At 44.7% G+C, this 17,843-nt stretch overlaps 1 protein-coding gene across 5 annotated transcripts in view; it reads right to left on the bottom strand.

Annotated features, from left to right (window-relative positions):
• Window positions 1-17,843, bottom strand: part of ndst1b (N-deacetylase/N-sulfotransferase (heparan glucosaminyl) 1b) — a 177,232-nt gene that overhangs the window by 15,213 nt on the left and 144,176 nt on the right. For all 5 annotated transcript variants that reach the window (XM_060936389.1, XM_060936391.1, XM_060936390.1 and 2 more), the window contains exons 8-11: window positions 10,789-10,917; window positions 10,492-10,674; window positions 1,696-1,792; window positions 853-976 (exon numbers count right to left, since the gene is read on the bottom strand). In XM_060936389.1, coding sequence (XP_060792372.1) covers window positions 853-976; window positions 1,696-1,792; window positions 10,492-10,674; window positions 10,789-10,917 — 533 coding nt within the window. The remainder of the gene's footprint in view (window positions 1-852; window positions 977-1,695; window positions 1,793-10,491; window positions 10,675-10,788; window positions 10,918-17,843) is intronic.

The raw sequence follows: 17,843 nt of genomic DNA, 5'->3' as shown, positions 1-17,843 counted from the left end.
CAGCATCATGGCTGCGTAGAAGAAGGGTCCGGGTACTTTACTGGCCAGCCTGCAGTCCAGATCTTTCACCCATAGAAAACATTTGGCGCATCATAAAACGGAAGATACGACAAAAAAGACCTAAGACAGTTGAGCAACTAGAATCCTACATTAGACAAGAATGGGTTAACATTCCTATCCCTAAACTTGAGCAACTTGTCTCCTCAGTCCCCAGACGTTTACAGACTGTTGTAAAGAGAAAAGGGGATGTCTCACAGTGGTAAACATGACCTTGTCCCAACTTTGAGATGTGTTGTCATGAAATTTAAAATCACCTAATTTTTCTCTTTAAATGATACATTTTCTCAGTTTAAACATTTGATACGTCATCTATGTTCTATTCTGAATAAAATATGGAATTTTGAAACTTCCACATCATTGCATTCCGTTTTTATTTACAATTTGTACTTTGTCCCAACTTTTTTGGAATCGGGGTTGTACCATAAATGACACTTCACCTTGTCCACCAAGCATTTCTACTTACTCGCAACGAGCCTGACGTGTGAAAGACATCTCGCATACGGCCGCTTCTCCTTAGCTACACTTTCAGTTGAGTAAGTTTTCAAACACGTAATCTCTTCTCAATTCAAAGGAACGTCAGCTTTCATTGTGGTTAATGTGCCAGACTTCAGAGCATGCTAAGGTTTCCCTATCTATGCATTTCATAGTGGTTTACAGGGGCGATTGAACTTAACTCATGCATGCTGCCTCAAAAAGCGCAGGCAAGAACGCTGAAAATGAAGGGGGAGGAGAAACATTCTATGGTAATGAGAAAACGAGAGACACACAGAGAGAGAGATGCTAGAAACGCACCAGTCAATGCCCTTGTGATAATTACGACCGTTGAAGAACTGGATCTCCTCAAAGGTCTCCTTGCTGGGATAATTACTCGTCAGATCAGGATGCATTCCCAAAAACAGATAGAGCGCTGTTGTTCCTGGAAACAAGTCAGATAAGAAGGGTTCACGGCAAGGTTTTGGAATATTTATTTATTTCTTCGTTTTTTTTCGTTTTTTTCTTCCCCCCCCTCTGTAACCGATTCCAAGCTATCCCTAAAGCCCAATTTGGATCACTTTCATATTTCAGGTATACAATATCAATATGCTTTGATCAATCACTCGACTTAATACCTTTAGTGCAGCTCAGAGCTGTATGTTTTTTCCTCCTGGGCCGTTCACTAATGGACAGGCCTAAGAGCTGCGGTAATTACAACACGTTTTTAAAAAAGCCCATATCCTTAATCCAGCACTTACTGAAAAGATTAACACTGCCATTTTACTACCTACTGCAAGACTGGGCTATTGCTCCCTCAAGACATGGTTTAGAAGTTTAATTAGCCGACGCAGTAAACCTGGAATTCCCATTTGCTGGTGTGAAGAAGAAGAAAAAAGAAAAAGGTCCTAAAACTGACCGCCTGCACTAACCCGGTCCATGAAACAAAACTGCTTGGTTGGATGATGCATAAAGTCTCGAGTCTAAACCAATCATTTAAGGAGAAGTCATATTCACTGATTTACAGGTGTAAATGTAACGTTGTGTTGAAATAAAAAGGAAAAAAAAAAAAAACCCAGTCGGCACATTCGTTTCAGGTGTCCAAGACAGCTAGATGGCGCTACTGTATGCATGCTGTGGATCAGACGGCGAAACCAAACTCACCCGTCTTTTGCGGGCCTATGATGAGCAGCTTAGGGAAACGGTCGCAGGTTTTCTCCTTTGACCAAATGTCTTTATGTCTTTTGTCCTCGCAGGGGTCCTGTTGGAGAGAGCGATTCAGATTTACAGTTAGAGGCTCACCAGTTCGACTGTTCCAACCACAAGCCAACATGAGGAATAACTCATGCACACGCAGGCACATTTACAACTGCAAACCGTGGTATTTAAATCCTTTTCACTGCGTATCTGGCAGGGGAGAGACTGCTATTAAACGTCAGTATATCTCAGAGTGAGCATGCAGAGTTGAGTTACTGCTGTTAAACAGACCATCTTGCTGTACTAAGCTCAACACCCCCACCCCGAGCTAATAGAACGCTCACAGCCAGAGTGTGGAGAAAACGGGCAGTGATTTTATTGTGGGATCAAAATAACATCTAATTAAATCAGCCTATATAATATAGAACATTTCACAGGCGAGAAAAGCAGGGATCGGGACTAGTTTCACAAAAAGGGAAAATAAAATCCACCCACTAGCAGGGTGTATGGAGGTATAAATGGAACATTAGGTTTTAAATACAGTTTCATCACGAAGCGAATACGTTTATGATCGATGCATTTGGCCGATAGTTCGTCGTTTAAAAAAAAAAAAAAAAACGATATTATTTACCAGCTGGGAGGTCCGTATCATGAAATACCGTGACCGAGGTCTTGAAAATACTGACGGAGGCCTCTGGGCCGAGGTCAGTATTCAAGGCCGAGGTCACGGTATTTCACCATACGGATCGACCTTAAGCTGATAAATAACATTTATTTTTTTCTTTACCAAATTCTAACAGAAAACGAGAGTGCCCGAAAGGAAACCATATTTAGAACAAACCTGCTACAAGCTCGCTTTCGGCTTTCTCCTGAAATGTTTTCTTTTATTTCGTCTTCATCAGGGTAGTAAACCTCGCTTTCGCTGTGAACACTGTCGTTACCGCTATCCATGCTGTAAAATTAATGCTATTCTCCTGAGAAATGTGAAAATAAATGTTGACAAAAAATTGCGACTGATGTTTTGTTGTTGTTGTTGTGAATGAGCGAGTCGCCAAAGGTCCGTAACCGGGGTCCGGATTGTAGGATTCCAGACCGCTCGCGAGCCAATCAGAGCGCACGATTTGATGGAAACCGGACCACGGGAAAAAAAAAACAAAAAACGATAGAAACATACTTCCTAACTCATGGCGGGAGTTCTGTTGGAAAAACATTACAAGATTTTTTGTTACACCCATTCAGAAACGACATCAAGGCAACGGGGACGCTTGTTGGAGACTTTGTGGGTCTAATGGAGCCAACCACTTCCATATTTTTTTGGGACTGCCAGGCAATAAGACCTTACTGGGAAGAGATCCACAAACGTACAAAAAAACGTATTTAATGTAAACATTCCGTTTAAATGTGAAGCTTTGTATTTGGGCAATCTATTGTTTGAAACAAAGACAAACAACTGCTGGCTATACTATTGGAAGCCAGTAAGAAATCCGTCACGAGGAAATGGTTAAAAGTAGAACCACCCACCATTGATGAATGGATTGAAATTGTCTATGAGATTTATGTTAGGGGCGGCACGGTGGTGTAGTGGTTAGCGCTGTCGCCTCACAGCAAGAAGGTCCGGGTTCGAGCCCCGTGGCCGGCGAGGGCCTTTCTGTGTGGAGTTTGCATGTTCTCCCCGTGTCCGCGTGGGTTTCCTCCGGGTGCTCCGGTTTCCCCCACAGTCCAAAGACATGCAGGTTAGGTTAACTGGTGACTCTAAATTGACCGTAGGTGTGAATGTGAGTGTGAATGGTTGTCTGTGTCTATGTGTCAGCCCTGTGATGACCTGGCGACTTGTCCAGGGTGCACCCCGCCTTTCGCCTGTAGTCAGCTGGGATAGGCTCCAGCTTGCCTGCGACCCTGTAGAACAGGATAAAGCGGCTAGAGATGATGAGATTTATGTTATGGAGAAGATATCTTTTTCCCTCAAAGCTGAAAAAGAAAAATGTTATAAGATCTGGACCAAATGGACTGAGTATATAAAACCAATCAGATCTGATTTCGTTTGACTGTACTTGTGAATCATGTGAACCTGCCCTCTTTTTTATGCAATGTTTTTATTGTCCGAGGTGGTGCGCGCCCCGGTTTTGTTCAATTTTGTTATTGTTCCCAACTAGAATAAGTAGTGGTCCGTAAAAGAAAATCCCAGAAGGGCAGTACGGACAAAAACCACTTGAACTTTCTGCTTCCATCCTGAATGGCGAAAGCTGTAATTAATGTATGTGATGGAAATCTGCCTTTCCAAAAAAAAAAACTTCCTAACTTGTAAGGCTATTCAAAGCATGTTGTATTTAGGAAGGTTCCAATGCATACATCCGGGTAATCTGGCGCCGACAAGTGTGGCTGCCTTTCTCGAGCTCTGTCTGTCTAGTTTGTTTTTAGTGTTTTTATTGCCTTTTCGTCTAAAGTTTGTACTGTTGAACGTCGAACTTCCGTGGATATTTATTCTATCCTATGGATACCAGTCTTCACACAGCTCGTAAGGGCTGCAACAAATTTGTTTACAGACGGGAGCGGCTGCTGGCACTACGATCAATTGGATGTAATGTTACAGATATTTACATCATACCCAGGGAGTTAAGGAAAACTTACTGCAGTTGCAGAGCAGGCAAGAAGCTAAAGGCCAGACGACTGGAGAAACGATGGCGGTATAAACCCTCTGTTCCTTCGGTTGTGATGGGGAATGTCAACTCACTTGCCAATAAGACTGATGAGCTGGCGGCTCTGGTGAGGAATGTCAAGCTATACCGGGAGTACAGCTTACTGTGCTTCACAGAGATGTGGCTAAACAGCAACATCCCTGACGCTAACGTAGAGCTACCCGGCTTTTCCACAGTGAGACTGGATAGAAGTCCGGAGTTAAGCGGAAAACGTAAAGGTGGGGGGCTTTCAACATCAAGTGGTGTAATCCAGGACATGCCACTGTGAAAGAAACGGTTTGCTGTCCAGACATTGAGCTTTTAGCTGTCAGCCTCAGACCATATTACTTGCCTAGAGAGTTCAGCCATACGATCGCTGTCCGTGTATACATCTCGCCGCGTGCACTTCCGGATAAGGCATGTGACGTCATCCACTCCACTGTTGCTAAGCTCCAGACTCAACATCCTAATGCCTTCATTTTTATTTCTGGGGACTTTAATCATGTTACATTGGAGTCAACTCTGCCTGCATTCCATCAGTTTGTTAACTACCCCACACAAGGAAAAATCGTACAACTGACCTCATGTATGCCAATGTGAGGGAAGCTTACAAGGACATTCCACTGCCTCCACTGGGTAAATCAGACCATAACTTGGTTTTTCTGCAGCCACAGTACATTCCATGTGTGCGCAGACAGCCAGTCACCACACGTTCATTCAGGGTATGGTCCCCTGAGGTACAGGATGCTCTGAAGGACTGTTTTGAGTGCACTGACTGGAGGGTGCTGCAGGAATCACATGGGGAGGATATTGAGGGGGCTACTCACTGGATAACTGATTATCTGAACTTCTGTATGGACATTGTTGTTCCCATCAGAACTGTACGCTGCTTTCCCAACAATAAGCCTTGGATAACCAGTGACGTCAAGGACCTCCTTAATAAGAAGAAGAGGGCGTTCAAGGATGGTGACCAGATAGAGCTGAGGCGCATACAAAGGGAGCTCAAGGTCAGGCTGAGAGAGACAAAGGAGAAGTATAGCAGAAAGGTGGAGGAAAAGTTGCAGAATAACAGCATGAAGGAGGTTTGGAATGGGTTGAGAACCATCACAGGCTGCAAAGAGACCAGCAGTGTAGTGGAGAGGGCAAATCAGCTCAATCATTTTTATAATCGTTTTGACGCAGCTGTTTGCCCCAGCACCACCCCTCAACCTCCTCCATCGGCTAGGGCTACTCGTACATCACCCCACACTCACCCCTCACTGCTTTCCTCTACCATTGATGCCCCCCCTCCCTGGCAGCTACCTCACTCAGTGTTCCACGCACACCAATCAACAACCTCCAGCCTGTTCACCGGAAGCTTCCTCCCCCTGCTGTCTCCATAACATCAGAGATGGTGACGCGTGAGCTCAGGAGACTGCAGCCTAGGAAGGCCGCTGGACCGGATAGAGTGTGTCCCAGACTCCTGAAAGTATGTGCGGCTGAACTAGGTGAGCCTTTACAACGTCTTCAACCTTAAGGCCTCTGCATGCTCTTGCGACAAGGCTTTCGCAGATAGCTTTTCGCAGACAGTTGTAATTTATCGTTGAGCGGGGAGTAATAGGCGTGTGTGATGTTATTCACCGCTACAACGCAAGGGGGTGCGAAGTCGCGAAATCGCTAGGAGTAGTTGGTGGGTGTGGTTAGTGGAGTGTTTATCCTCCGGTTACTTATAATGACTAGAACTGGAGTCGTATAGATGTACGTACTTCCTCACTTCCTCGATCAACCGCTCTTCGTGCTGCTCCATCTTCGCTCGTGTTTTTAAAAATGGCAGTCGTGAAAACAAAACAAACCGGGAAAGTAGGGAAGCGGAAGTGCGTGTACAGCGGATGTAGAGTGGACCAATCGGAGCCCTCTTGTCTGCGAGGCTTCTGCGGGGGTCACAATTTTTGGGAGGTGCGCGCAGAGCGTCCGCGAAGGTGTGTGTGTGGGGGGGCTACGCAGACGCTATCTGCGACACCGTCTGCGAGGACTGCGTTGTCAGCATAAATTGGCCTTTAGCCTACATCTTGGGAGGGTGTCAACATTGTGGAAGACACCATGCCTCATCCCAGTTCCTAAGAAGCCACATCCCAGTGAACCGAATGATTTTAGGCCTGTTGCCTTAACCTCCCGCATAATGAAGACAATGGAGCGGCTACTACCGCAACTCCTCAGACCCCAAGTCAGTCATGCACTTCATCAGCTACAGTTCGCATACAAGGATAAAGTAGGAGTGGATGATGCCATCATCTACGGTACCTGCTGCACAGAGCTTACTCTCACCTAGACAGAGGAAATGGTGCTGTGAGAATCATGTTCTTCGACTTCTCCAGTGCCTTTAACACCATTCAGTATTACAGGTGTCCCACAAGGTACTGTCCTCTCTCCTCTTTTGTTCACCCTCTACACGTCAGATTTTAGTTACAACTCTGAGCTATGCCATATGCAGAAGTTCTCTGACGACACAGCTATTGTAGCATGTTATCAGGGATGGACAAGAAAGGGAGTACAGGAACCTGGTGAAGGACTTTGTGGAATGGTGCAGGGCAAACCATCTGCTGCTGAATACCTCCAAGACCAAGGAGATGGTGGTGGATTATAGGAGGTCCAGCTCCCCTCCACTCCCAGTCTCCATTGAGGGGGTCAATGTGGAAGTAGTTAAGTCCTACAAGTACCTGGGGCTGCACCTGGATAATAAACTGGACTGGACAGCTAACACAGATGCACTTTGCAAGAAGGGGCAGAGTCGACTATTTTCCGAGAAGGCTGGGGTCTTTTAACATCTGCAGTAAACTCCTGCTGATGTTTTACCAGTCTGTCATCGCCAGCGTTCTCTTCTATGCTGTGGTATGCTGGGGCGGCAGTGCCAAGAGAAGGGACACTGGACGTATAGACAGACTGGTGAGAAAAGCTGGCTCTGTGGTTGGTGCTGAGCTAGAGCCCATAGCTTCAATAGTTGAGAAAAGGACCCTCAGCAAACTCCTGCTAATTATGGACAGTGAGCACCATCCCCTATATGGCACATTGAACAGGCAGAAAAGCCCGTTCAGTGGCAGACTGCTCTCTCGGTCATGCTCAACAGACAGAATGAGAAAATCTTTTGTTCCCCGGGCCATTCAACTTTTTAACTCTTCCCTGAAGGGGTAGGGAAAAATGGACTACTGGGTTTGAGTTCCGTTTTCTGGGAATTCACCTGTTTTTATGCTTGAATTTAAGTAAATATTCCTTATGTCAAGCCAGTGCAGTAATCAGTACTTTCCTGTTCTGACTGTGATTTTTATGCTTCATCCCTATAGACTTATGGACACTTTGACCCACCCTTTGCACGATCCCCCTATTGGTGCACTCGCATACCCCTTTTCCACCAAATCAGTTCCAGGGCTGGTTCGGGGGCCAGTGCTGGTGCTGGTTCACAACTTGTTCAACTTGCGAGCCAGCTGAGAACCAGTTTGCTTTTCCATAGCTCGCGGTGCTAAGGGAAGCCACATCATTACGTCGCTGTATACGTCAGTTACGTCACTACGTTTGGATAAACCTTGGCGCGGATATCGAAGCAAAAACAACACGGAAGAAGCAGCAACAACAATAATAATAATAATGGATGACTTCGCGTTTGTACAGCTGCTGCTTCTCGCCGCTTAAAAATGCCGACCTTTCGCGGTCTTCTTATTGTTGTTGGTCTTAACAACTCCGCCCCCCCCGCTGACGTAAGCGGTTCTTTCCTCTGGCCCAGCAGAGAGTTGGTGCTAGCCTGGAACCGGTTTTTCTGGCCCCAGAGCCAGTTCTTTGTCAGTGGAAACAGAAAACCCAGTTCCAAACTAAGCACTGGCCCCGAACCAGCCCTGGAACTGCTTTGGTGGAAAAGGGGCAACAGTGACTGAATGTGGAATATGCATTTACCATGAATGTCCATTCCACTGGTGTTGTGTTTTTCTTTGTCCTTGTGTATGTTGAATGTATAGTGCAAGTATGTGTCTTAAGAGCTACAGGATGTCTAAATTTCCGTTGGATCATGTCAGTCAGTCAGTCAGTCAGTCAGTCAGTCAGTCAGTCAGTCAGTCAGTCAGTCTCTATCTATCTATCTATCTATCTATCTATCTATCTATCTATCTATCTATCTATCTATCTATCTATCTAGGGTTAGATCTTAAGGTTTTTCTGCACTAGCCAGCCGGGCTAGTGGCTTGCAAATTGCGCTAGCCCGCAGAGTGTTGCACTAGCCCGCTATTTTAAGCCCAATTCCTGTGACAATTGAAAGAATTTTAAATACTAAACAATGAACAAGTTGAAACAACAGAAGCTCCCAATTCAGTGTAACAAAACCAGTACTTTATTCAATTCCATTATGGTTCTCATATGTGACTTTGTGTTTCAAACCATAATTGTCACTTTGAAGTATAAAAGAGGTAGTCATTGCTTACAGTTAAGTAGACTAGTACATGTAGTAATCTCGCAAAATGGACTAGAACTGAAATCATTCAGTTGCCTTAGACTGGAAAAAAACATGGCAAATTCTTATAGAAATGGACTAGAACTGAAATCATAAACTTATCTTGGACTAGAAAAGAACATGACTAATTCTTGTACAAGTAAACATTCCATACAAAAAAATATTCATTAATTGTGCACATACATGTAGCAATACTGTCAGGGTAACAAACATAAATGAGATCTAATGGCAACATAGGAAGATACAAGTACATGATGGCAGTCAACTGAGAGTTACAAGTAAAATTAATTACTGTTTGTTAAGCACAAACTACAACACTTGAAATATCACAATTATTTTCCCTTTAAGGGTGGGATTATTCACTAAGTCAAAGTAAGTCACCAGTTCATTTTGCGTTCATTTCAGTTCATTTTGCAGATTTTGCGTGATTCAAGATGGCCACACCCATGTCAAGTTATTGCACTAGCCAACACGGGCTAGTAGCAGAGATTTTGCACTAGCCACGGGCTAGTGTTAAGATCTAACCCTGCTATCTATCTATCTATCTATCTATCTATCTATCTATCTATCTATCTATCTATCTATCTATCTATCTATCTATCTATCTATCTATCTATCTATCTATCTATCTATCTATCTATCTATCTATCTATCTATCTAAGTGAGCATCTCATTCATCACAGGTGGACATGAGCCACGATCTCCAATGATCCACAAGCTTGACCTCAGCTCACCTCGCTAATCACTGCTGAGGTGGGCACATCTGGATCGAGTCGTGCAGATTAATGAAGAGTCCTATAACCTGCTCTTAATGCTTTAAGTGCAGATCAAGATAACGGTCATGCACCGGCCGCTTTTACGATCAACATCTGTCTGCTCTAACAAGATAGCGCGAGGACTGATGGACACTCGCTTCACCGCAGCGCACAGATTTAAGCGATGCTTCTTAATGCTTTCAGTGTTACGTTGACAGCATTTAGCGGACACTTTTATCCGGAGCGATTTGCCGCCGTTTTGTAGTGCTGTGGCCTCAAGTGGAGATTCTCGCACATATGCACAAAAATAAACAAAAAGTAATTCTCAGCAGTTGTCGTGTTCTCCAACAAAAAAGTATTGTGTGGACTTTCTGGGAGAGCAAGTACACATGAAAAGATATTATTCACAGCCGGAGGGAATCTCCGGAATGCCGGAGTCCGGAGTGAAAGGACGGGATCTCAACCTTGACAGGAAACAAGGAGGATCAAAAAAGGATTTAGGGCTTTAAGTCAGAGTCTCTATATTTCCTCTGAGGGTGAAGGAAAATGCGGCGGTGACGGAGGGAGTCGAGCAGAAATAAAGAGGAGGATAAACTGAACGATAGGAAGCAAGAGAGACGGAAAGAGATACGGCTACGGCTTAGATAATTTTCCTGGCAGCATGAAGGATACAATTTCAGATACAGAACGGTCGGTTTTGGTTTTGAAAGAACGCGGGACGGCGTTTCTGCTTTGATAAACGAGTACAGATGCAATGTCAGGATGTCATCAGGGAGCCGTATATACATGTGCAGTACTGGAGAATTTCTGTTTAAACACACATTTCCATGCTTGGATTTTATTAAGCGTGTCGTACTCTTACCTGCCAAATTGGGTCTCTCTCTTCGGGAAAGATCTGGAAGTATTTCTGCGCCAGCTGCACGGGCGGTAGCGTCTGCAGCTTCAGGTTGGTCCACGTCTGGATGAACTTCACCAAGTTCTTAAACGTATAAAGGCCCAGGCGGTCGTTGCCGTAGTTCGAGAGATGGGTCATGAAGATGCTGATCTGGATTTCGAAATGATGCACAAATTACAACCCAAATCAAACTTGTACAGTATGCCCTGCATTACGATTGGATTAATTTCTAATCAGTATTCCAATAGCAAGTACATGGCTTACAGGGTTGAGGAGCACAGTGAGGAACAGCTCTCCTCCGTTGATGAGTTTGTCCAGCTCCTTGGGGCTCCCAGGGTACTCGTTGTAAAAAATGGTGTGTGTGAAGAGACCGCAAGTCTGCCTGGGCAACACCTGAGGAGTGGATCAACACAATAAGCCACAAGTCAGCCAGAGTGGAAAACTCATGCACCTCAAAACGATGGGTTTAAAAACACTCCAGTTTGAAAGATCTTCAGCTGCAGAGATTGAACCAAACGGTTCTAACTTGAACCATAAGATGCTCAACTTGCTTCTGGATCCTATATTCACTGTGACAAATTGGAGTGGAAAAACGTATTTGGTTAGCCACAATATGTAGTAGCATTTAAACGCTGCACTGGAAACCAAGTGGAAACTAAGTGACCTCAGTCGAGAAGAATGTGGCCTTGGAACAATAAAGGGAGCTGAAACCACTCCATTAGACGTAATCGATAGAAACCAGAGTTAAACTCCGGTTCAAACTGGAAGCAAATATTAATTAAATACCAAAATGTGTCAACAGGTCAAGCTTAATAGAACCATTATTACTTAAAGCTTACTTTTCTACTCTATTTTTAGAATTTTATGTACAAATTTGGCTGAAGCATTTTTACTCCTGGACTTGTTCTTCAGCATACTGGTGCACTCTGGGTCAAATGGAATTGGAATTCTTCTTCTCTGCCTCCTCCTCATCATCCTGGCACTTTTGGCCAGGTTGGGGTCCACGTGGACCCTATTGATCCACAGGTCATAATAATTGAAGCATAGTTTTCCTTTTACACCAGATGGGCCTTCCTGGCACAACCTTCCCATGTCGGGCTTGGGAAACAACCATTCACACTCACACCTAGGGGAAATTCAGAGCAGCCAATTAGCCTAACTGGCGGCACGGTGGTGTAGTAGTTAGCACTGCCGCCTCACAGCAAGAAGGTTCTTGGTTCAAGCCTCGTGGCCAATGAGGGCCTTTCTGTTGCCCCTTTTTCACCAAATCAGTTCCAGGGCTGGTTCGGGGCCAGTGCTTAGTTTGGAACCGGGTTTTCTGTTTCCACTGACAAAGAACTGGCTCTGGGGCCAGAAAAACCGGTTCCAGGCTAGCACCAACTCTCTGCTGGGCCAGAGGAAAGAACCGCTTACGTCAGCGGGGGGGCGGAGTTGTTAAGACCAACAACAATAACAAGACCGCGAAAGGTCGCCATTTTTAAGCGACGAGAAGCAGCAGCTGTACAAACGCGAAGTCAGCCATTATTATTAGTGTTTTTTGTTTTTTTTTTAGATTTTTTTGGGGCTTTTTTCACATTTATTGGATAGGACCGTGTAGAGACAGGAAATGAGCAGGAGAGAGAGACGGGGAGGGATCGGGAAATGACCTCGGGTCGGAATCGAACCCGGGTCCCCCGATTTATGGTATGGCGCCTTATCCACCTGAGCCACGACGCCCCCATTATTATTATTATTGTTGTTGCTGCTGCTTCCGTGTTGTTTTTGCTTCGATATTCGTGCCAAGGTTTATGCAAACGTAGCGACGTAACTGACGTATACAGCGACGTAATGACGTATACAGCGACATAACTGACGTACACAGCGACGTAACTGAAGTGTCTTCTCTTAGCACCGCGAGCTATGGAAAAGCAAACTGGTTCTCAGCTGGCTCGCAAGTTGAACGAGTTGTGAACCAGCACCAGCACTGGCCCCGAACCAGCCCTGGAACTGATTTGGTGGAAAAGGTGTGTGTGTGTGTGTGTGTGTGTGTGTGTGTGTGTGGAGCTTGCATGTTCCCCCTCATGCAGGTTAGTGGCTCTAAATTGACCGTAGGTGTGAATGTGAACGGTTGTTTGTCTCTATTGCCCCTTTTCCACCAAAGCAGTTCCAGGGCTGGTTCGGGGCCAGTGCTTAGTTTGGAACCGGGTTTTCTGTTTCCACTGACAAAGAACTGGCTCTGGGGCCAGAAAAACCGGTCCCAGGCTAGCACCAACTCTCTGCTGGGCCAGAGGAAAGAACCGCTTACGTCACCGGGGGCGGGCGGGCAGAGTTGTTAAGACCAACAACAATAGCAAGATCGCGAAAGGTCGCCATTTTAAAGTGGCGAGAAGCTGCAGCTGTACAAACGCGAAGTCAGCCATTATTATTATTGTTGTTGTTGCTGCTGCTTCTTCTCCGTGTTGTTGTTGCTACAATGTTCGCGCCAAGGTTTATACAAACGCAGCGACGTAACTGACGTATACAGCGACGTAATGCCGTGGCTCCGCTTAGCACCCCGAGCTATGGAAAAGCAAACTGGTTCTCAGCTGACTCACAAGTTGAACGAGTTGTGAACCAGCACCAGCACTGGCCCCGAACCAGCCCTGGAACTGATTTGGTGGAAAAGGGGTATGTGTGTCACCCCTGCGATGATCTGGCAACTTGTCCAGGGTGTACGCCACCTCTCGCCCATAACCGCTTATCATATGGATAAGCGGTTATGGATAATGGATGGATGGAAGGAAGGAATTAGCCTAACTGCATGTCTTTGGACTGGAAGCAAACCCACATGAAATGATTATTTATTTTCATCATAAAAGCTGTTTATATTGTTAGTTGAACAGAACGGTTAAAAAGGGAAAAAGAGAGCCAGTAAGCCAATGAATGTCCATATTAAACCTTAGTATCATGTGGTTATGTGATCCATTTAAAAAAAAAAAAAAAACCTACACACATTCCCGGAGATGAAATATTCTGGAAATTTCTTGGAGAACATGCAAACTCCACACAGAAAGGCCTCCGTCGACCACTGGGCTCGAACCCAGAACCTTCTTGCTGCGAGGCAACAGTGCTGACAACTACACCACTGTGCCATCCTCAGAATTTGGAGTTGTAAGTCCTTTAAATACGTGCCCACGTCCCAACAACAAACCATGGCACTTTGACCAACGTTGGCAGGACCTCGATCTGGAATAGCTGCAGGTCCCTTAACACTTTCCTCCCCACCTTTTAATTTGAATTCTCCACACTTAAAGACTTCTCGATACACTGACCACATCTTTTCCCATTTTAGTGACCTGGGAAATGATTTAACGAAATCCCATTTAGTTACACGTTCATGGGAAAGCGCTATCTACCCTTTTCTACATACATAAGCGCAGAGACGCCCAAGATTGGATCGTGTTGCTGTGACAGAGGGGAGACAGAGTAATGCCATCCATCCCTCCCTCCCTCCCAGCATCCACCTAATTTTGCACAGACAGGGCAAACGATTTTCCATTGCCTTCCTCAAGACGAAAATTAAAATCAGCTTCTGTTTAATACTCAGTGACTAAACCAGCCAAAAAACTGACTCAAATAAGCAAATTACACCAGTATTTTTTTTTTCTTCCCCACTCTGAATTTTTGGACTGTGGCTCTTGTTGGAGGATGACTAGGAGCGGTGAGCTAAACTTCAACACACAGTAGCTCCCCATGTAAGACTGGAAGGTTCTATAATTATGTACATCTAGCGCTCGCTTTGAAGTTCCTCCCTCAGTCTAACCATTACACATGGTGCAACTTTTTCCTCTCGGAGAAGCAAAACGTTATCTGGCTCTGGCAGTAATGTACAAAAACAAGCCCTGCCTGTGCTTTTGACCATTTGATGTTGGAATCCTGAGAGGAATTTAAGGGAAAGGAGGTTACGGAAGTGCAAAGTTAGCTTTTAACAAAGTTGTTGGGTTGTTTTTTTTCCCCCCTTTGCTTGAAGGCAAGAATATACAGAAATTTCCAGAATATTTAATCTCCAGAAATGTGTGTGTAGGTTTTTTTGTTTTTTAAATGGATCACATAGCCACATGATACTAATGCCGCTTTTCCACTACCAACGCGGCTGAGCCGTGCCGTGCTGAGTTGGGCTGAGTGGGGCTGTTGGAGTTGCATTTCGACTACAACCGTGCTGAACCGTGCTGGCTGGAAGTGGGTGGACACATTGGGTGGAGTTAGCGAAAGTGGGTGGACATCAGGTGATGTCGTTAGGCGGCGCAAACAGTGACATCAGTGAGCTTTTAAGCGGTAGTCTCACAACCCGGAGAGTAAACAATAAACATGGAGGACATGGAGTCGTTAGTGTTGCTGGTCTTGGTGCTGTGGCTTGTTGTCACCGACAACGCCAACAGATACTGGCAAGAGCGTATAGATGAGGCGAGGCGCATAAGGCTTCATAATTCTCGTAATTCGTAATTCTCCTTCTTCCGGGTTTACGGTGTTTACAGATCCCAGCGTGCTCGCGGGGCGTGTGTGGACACTCCTCCTCACCAATCAGTGCACAGGGGAGTGTCTGCTCACGCCCCCAGCCTCACTCAGCTCGGTTTGGCTCGCTTCAGCTCCAGTCCAAAACGGTGTGAGTTTTGGGTGCTAAGCAGGGCTGAAGCGAGCTGAGTCGTGCTGTTTTTAGATAGTCGAAACGCGAGCCGTGTCGGGCTGAAGTGAGCTGAAAAAGGGTAGTGGAAAAGGGCCATTAGATCATTAATTAACATGGACATTTATTGGCTTACTGGCTCTCTTTTCCTTTTCAACAGTTCTATTCAACGAGCAATACAAACCGCGTTTATGATTAAAATAAATAAAAAATCCTTTTCTTTCCTGAGATCAGCTTGAATGCAAATCAAGTCAATGAAAGTACCTTGAAAACAGTTAAAAAAAAAAAAGTGGATACACACGCGCGCGTGTGTGTGTACGAGAGCGAGTGTGTTTGTTGGCAGGCCTGGGCAGTTAAACAGCATCTAGGGATGAAAGGATGTCTGCGCTAAATGGATGCATCCGAACGCAGGCCTAAACACAGAGCGAGAGACAGACATAATATTTTTGAAATCTTTTTCAAACAAAGTGGAACGTCTCCCCAGAAGATTCTCCGAAAGGTTATTCGACTAATCTGCAAGTCAAATAGCGAGCAGCTCGCTACCTATTGTAGCACTGAACAATTAGACAGTAGCTCAAACTGCCGTGATTCTTCTTGCGTCTTGAACCGTCTCATTATTCTGCATCGGACCAGAAACACCACTGATGCATTTCCATAAACAGCAGTGATACTTTTTACCTCTTAAAAAGCTCGACGCAACAACTTTTTCTTGTGTGCGCGTTGATGTTAATGCTCATCTTAAAGTGCCATTCCACCATTGGATGTATTCTTTGGCATAAAATACAATATATTTTGACATATATAAACGGTATCACTAGATAGAGAAATCTTTTAGCTTCAAAATGATATATCAAACATAATTTTTTGACAACGACAAGTATATTAATTTTGCAACCAAAGTCACCTACCCTTTTAATTTCCGCGCGTGATGTCATCGGCAGGTTCCCCTTCTTGTGTACCACGTGACGTGTGACATGGCACATTATCAGCAATGGCGGATAGAACGCGATAAAAATAATACCAATAAATCTAGCTAATACCAATAAATCTAGCTAACTGAAAGATTAACTCAATTTTTCGCAATTTTTTTGGCCCCCACATACGAGGAGAAATGACTCTCTCACTTTGGGGGTTTCCTGGTCTAAAAATAGACCGACACGTGGTACACAAGAAGGGGAACCTGCCGATGACATCACGTTTCACTACCGCGCGGAAATTAAAAGGGTAGGTGACTTTGGTCGCAAAATTAATATACTTGTCATTGTCAAAAAATTATGTTTGATATATCATTTTGAAGCTAAAAGATTTCTCTGTCTAGTCATGTTGTCATAAAATATATTGTATTTTATGCCAAAGAATACATCCAATGGTGGAATGGCACTTTAAGGTCCTGATGTGAAATATTCACAAGAAACCGGTGGTTTAGTCTTATAGCTGCAAACCCCTCACACACACCTCGTTCTCTCGCTCAGCTGCTTTTTGCCAGGATCAACATTTCTGTGCTTCATTAAAATAGAGGAAACGTGTAGTCAGCCTCCTTCGTTGTGTTCAAGTCCCCATGAAATGACTCGAGTGACAGGCTGAAGTGCGTGACCACACCACTGCTGAATCTAAACAAACTTGACGGTAGCTTAGCTAAATATGGAGAACAGTCAAGAGTCTAAGCAGTGTTTTGGAGTTATGGCGTACAAGTTTTTTTTTATTCTATCCACATTCATTGGATGTGAGCAATCACGCACTCTAACTGGCTACTCACTCCTCCTGTGGAAGGCGGCCCCATGTGGACAGTTGGGGGTCGCGCCTGGAGGACGCTCTGGACTCTTGCAGTGGTGCTTTTGTGGCTGGGGACTGCAGCTGACTTGAGGACTGCGGCTGTCGTGAACGGTTTTGCGCTCGGGTTTCCGTCGGTGGGGATTTTATAGCATCAACGAAGCTGACTTTATGTTAGGACTGTTAATGTTATAGTCAGGCTGTCTGTTGTTGCCCAAATGAGGATGGGTTCCCTTTTGAGTCTGGTTCCTCTCGAGGTTTCTTCCTCATGTCGTCTGAGGGAGTTTTTCCTTGCCACCGTTGCCACAGGCTTGCTCATTGGGGATAGATTAGGGATAAAATTAGCTCATATTTTAAGTCGTTCAAATTTTGTAAAGCTGCTTTGCGACAACGTTTATTGTTAAAAGCGCGATACAAATAAACTTGACTTGACGACTACGAGGATACTACCGTTCAAAAGTTTGGGGTCACCCAGACAATTTTGTGTTTTCCATGAAAAGTCACACTTTTATTTACCACCATAAGTTGTAAAATGAATAGAAAATATAGTCAAGACATTGTTCTGGCCATTTTGAGCATTTAATCGACCCCACAAATGTGATGCCCCAGAAACTCAATCTGCTCAAAGGAAGGTCAGTTTTATAGCTTCTCTAAAGAGCTCAACTGTTTTCAGCTGTGCTAACATGATTGTACAAGGGTTTTCTAATCATCCATTAGCCTTCTGAGGCAATGAGCAAACACATTGTACCATTAGAACACTGGAGTGAGAGTTGCTGGAAATGGGCCTCTATACACCTATGGAGATATTGCACCAAAAACCAGACATTTGCAGCTAGAATAGTCATTTACCACATTAGCAATGTATAGAGTGGATTTCTGATTAGTTTAAAGTGATCTTCATTGAAAAGAA

The sequence above is a fragment of the Neoarius graeffei genome, chromosome 12 (genome assembly GCF_027579695.1).
Source record: "Neoarius graeffei isolate fNeoGra1 chromosome 12, fNeoGra1.pri, whole genome shotgun sequence".
Taxonomy (NCBI): domain Eukaryota; kingdom Metazoa; phylum Chordata; class Actinopteri; order Siluriformes; family Ariidae; genus Neoarius; species Neoarius graeffei.
This window is presented reverse-complemented; position numbering and strand designations above follow the sequence as displayed.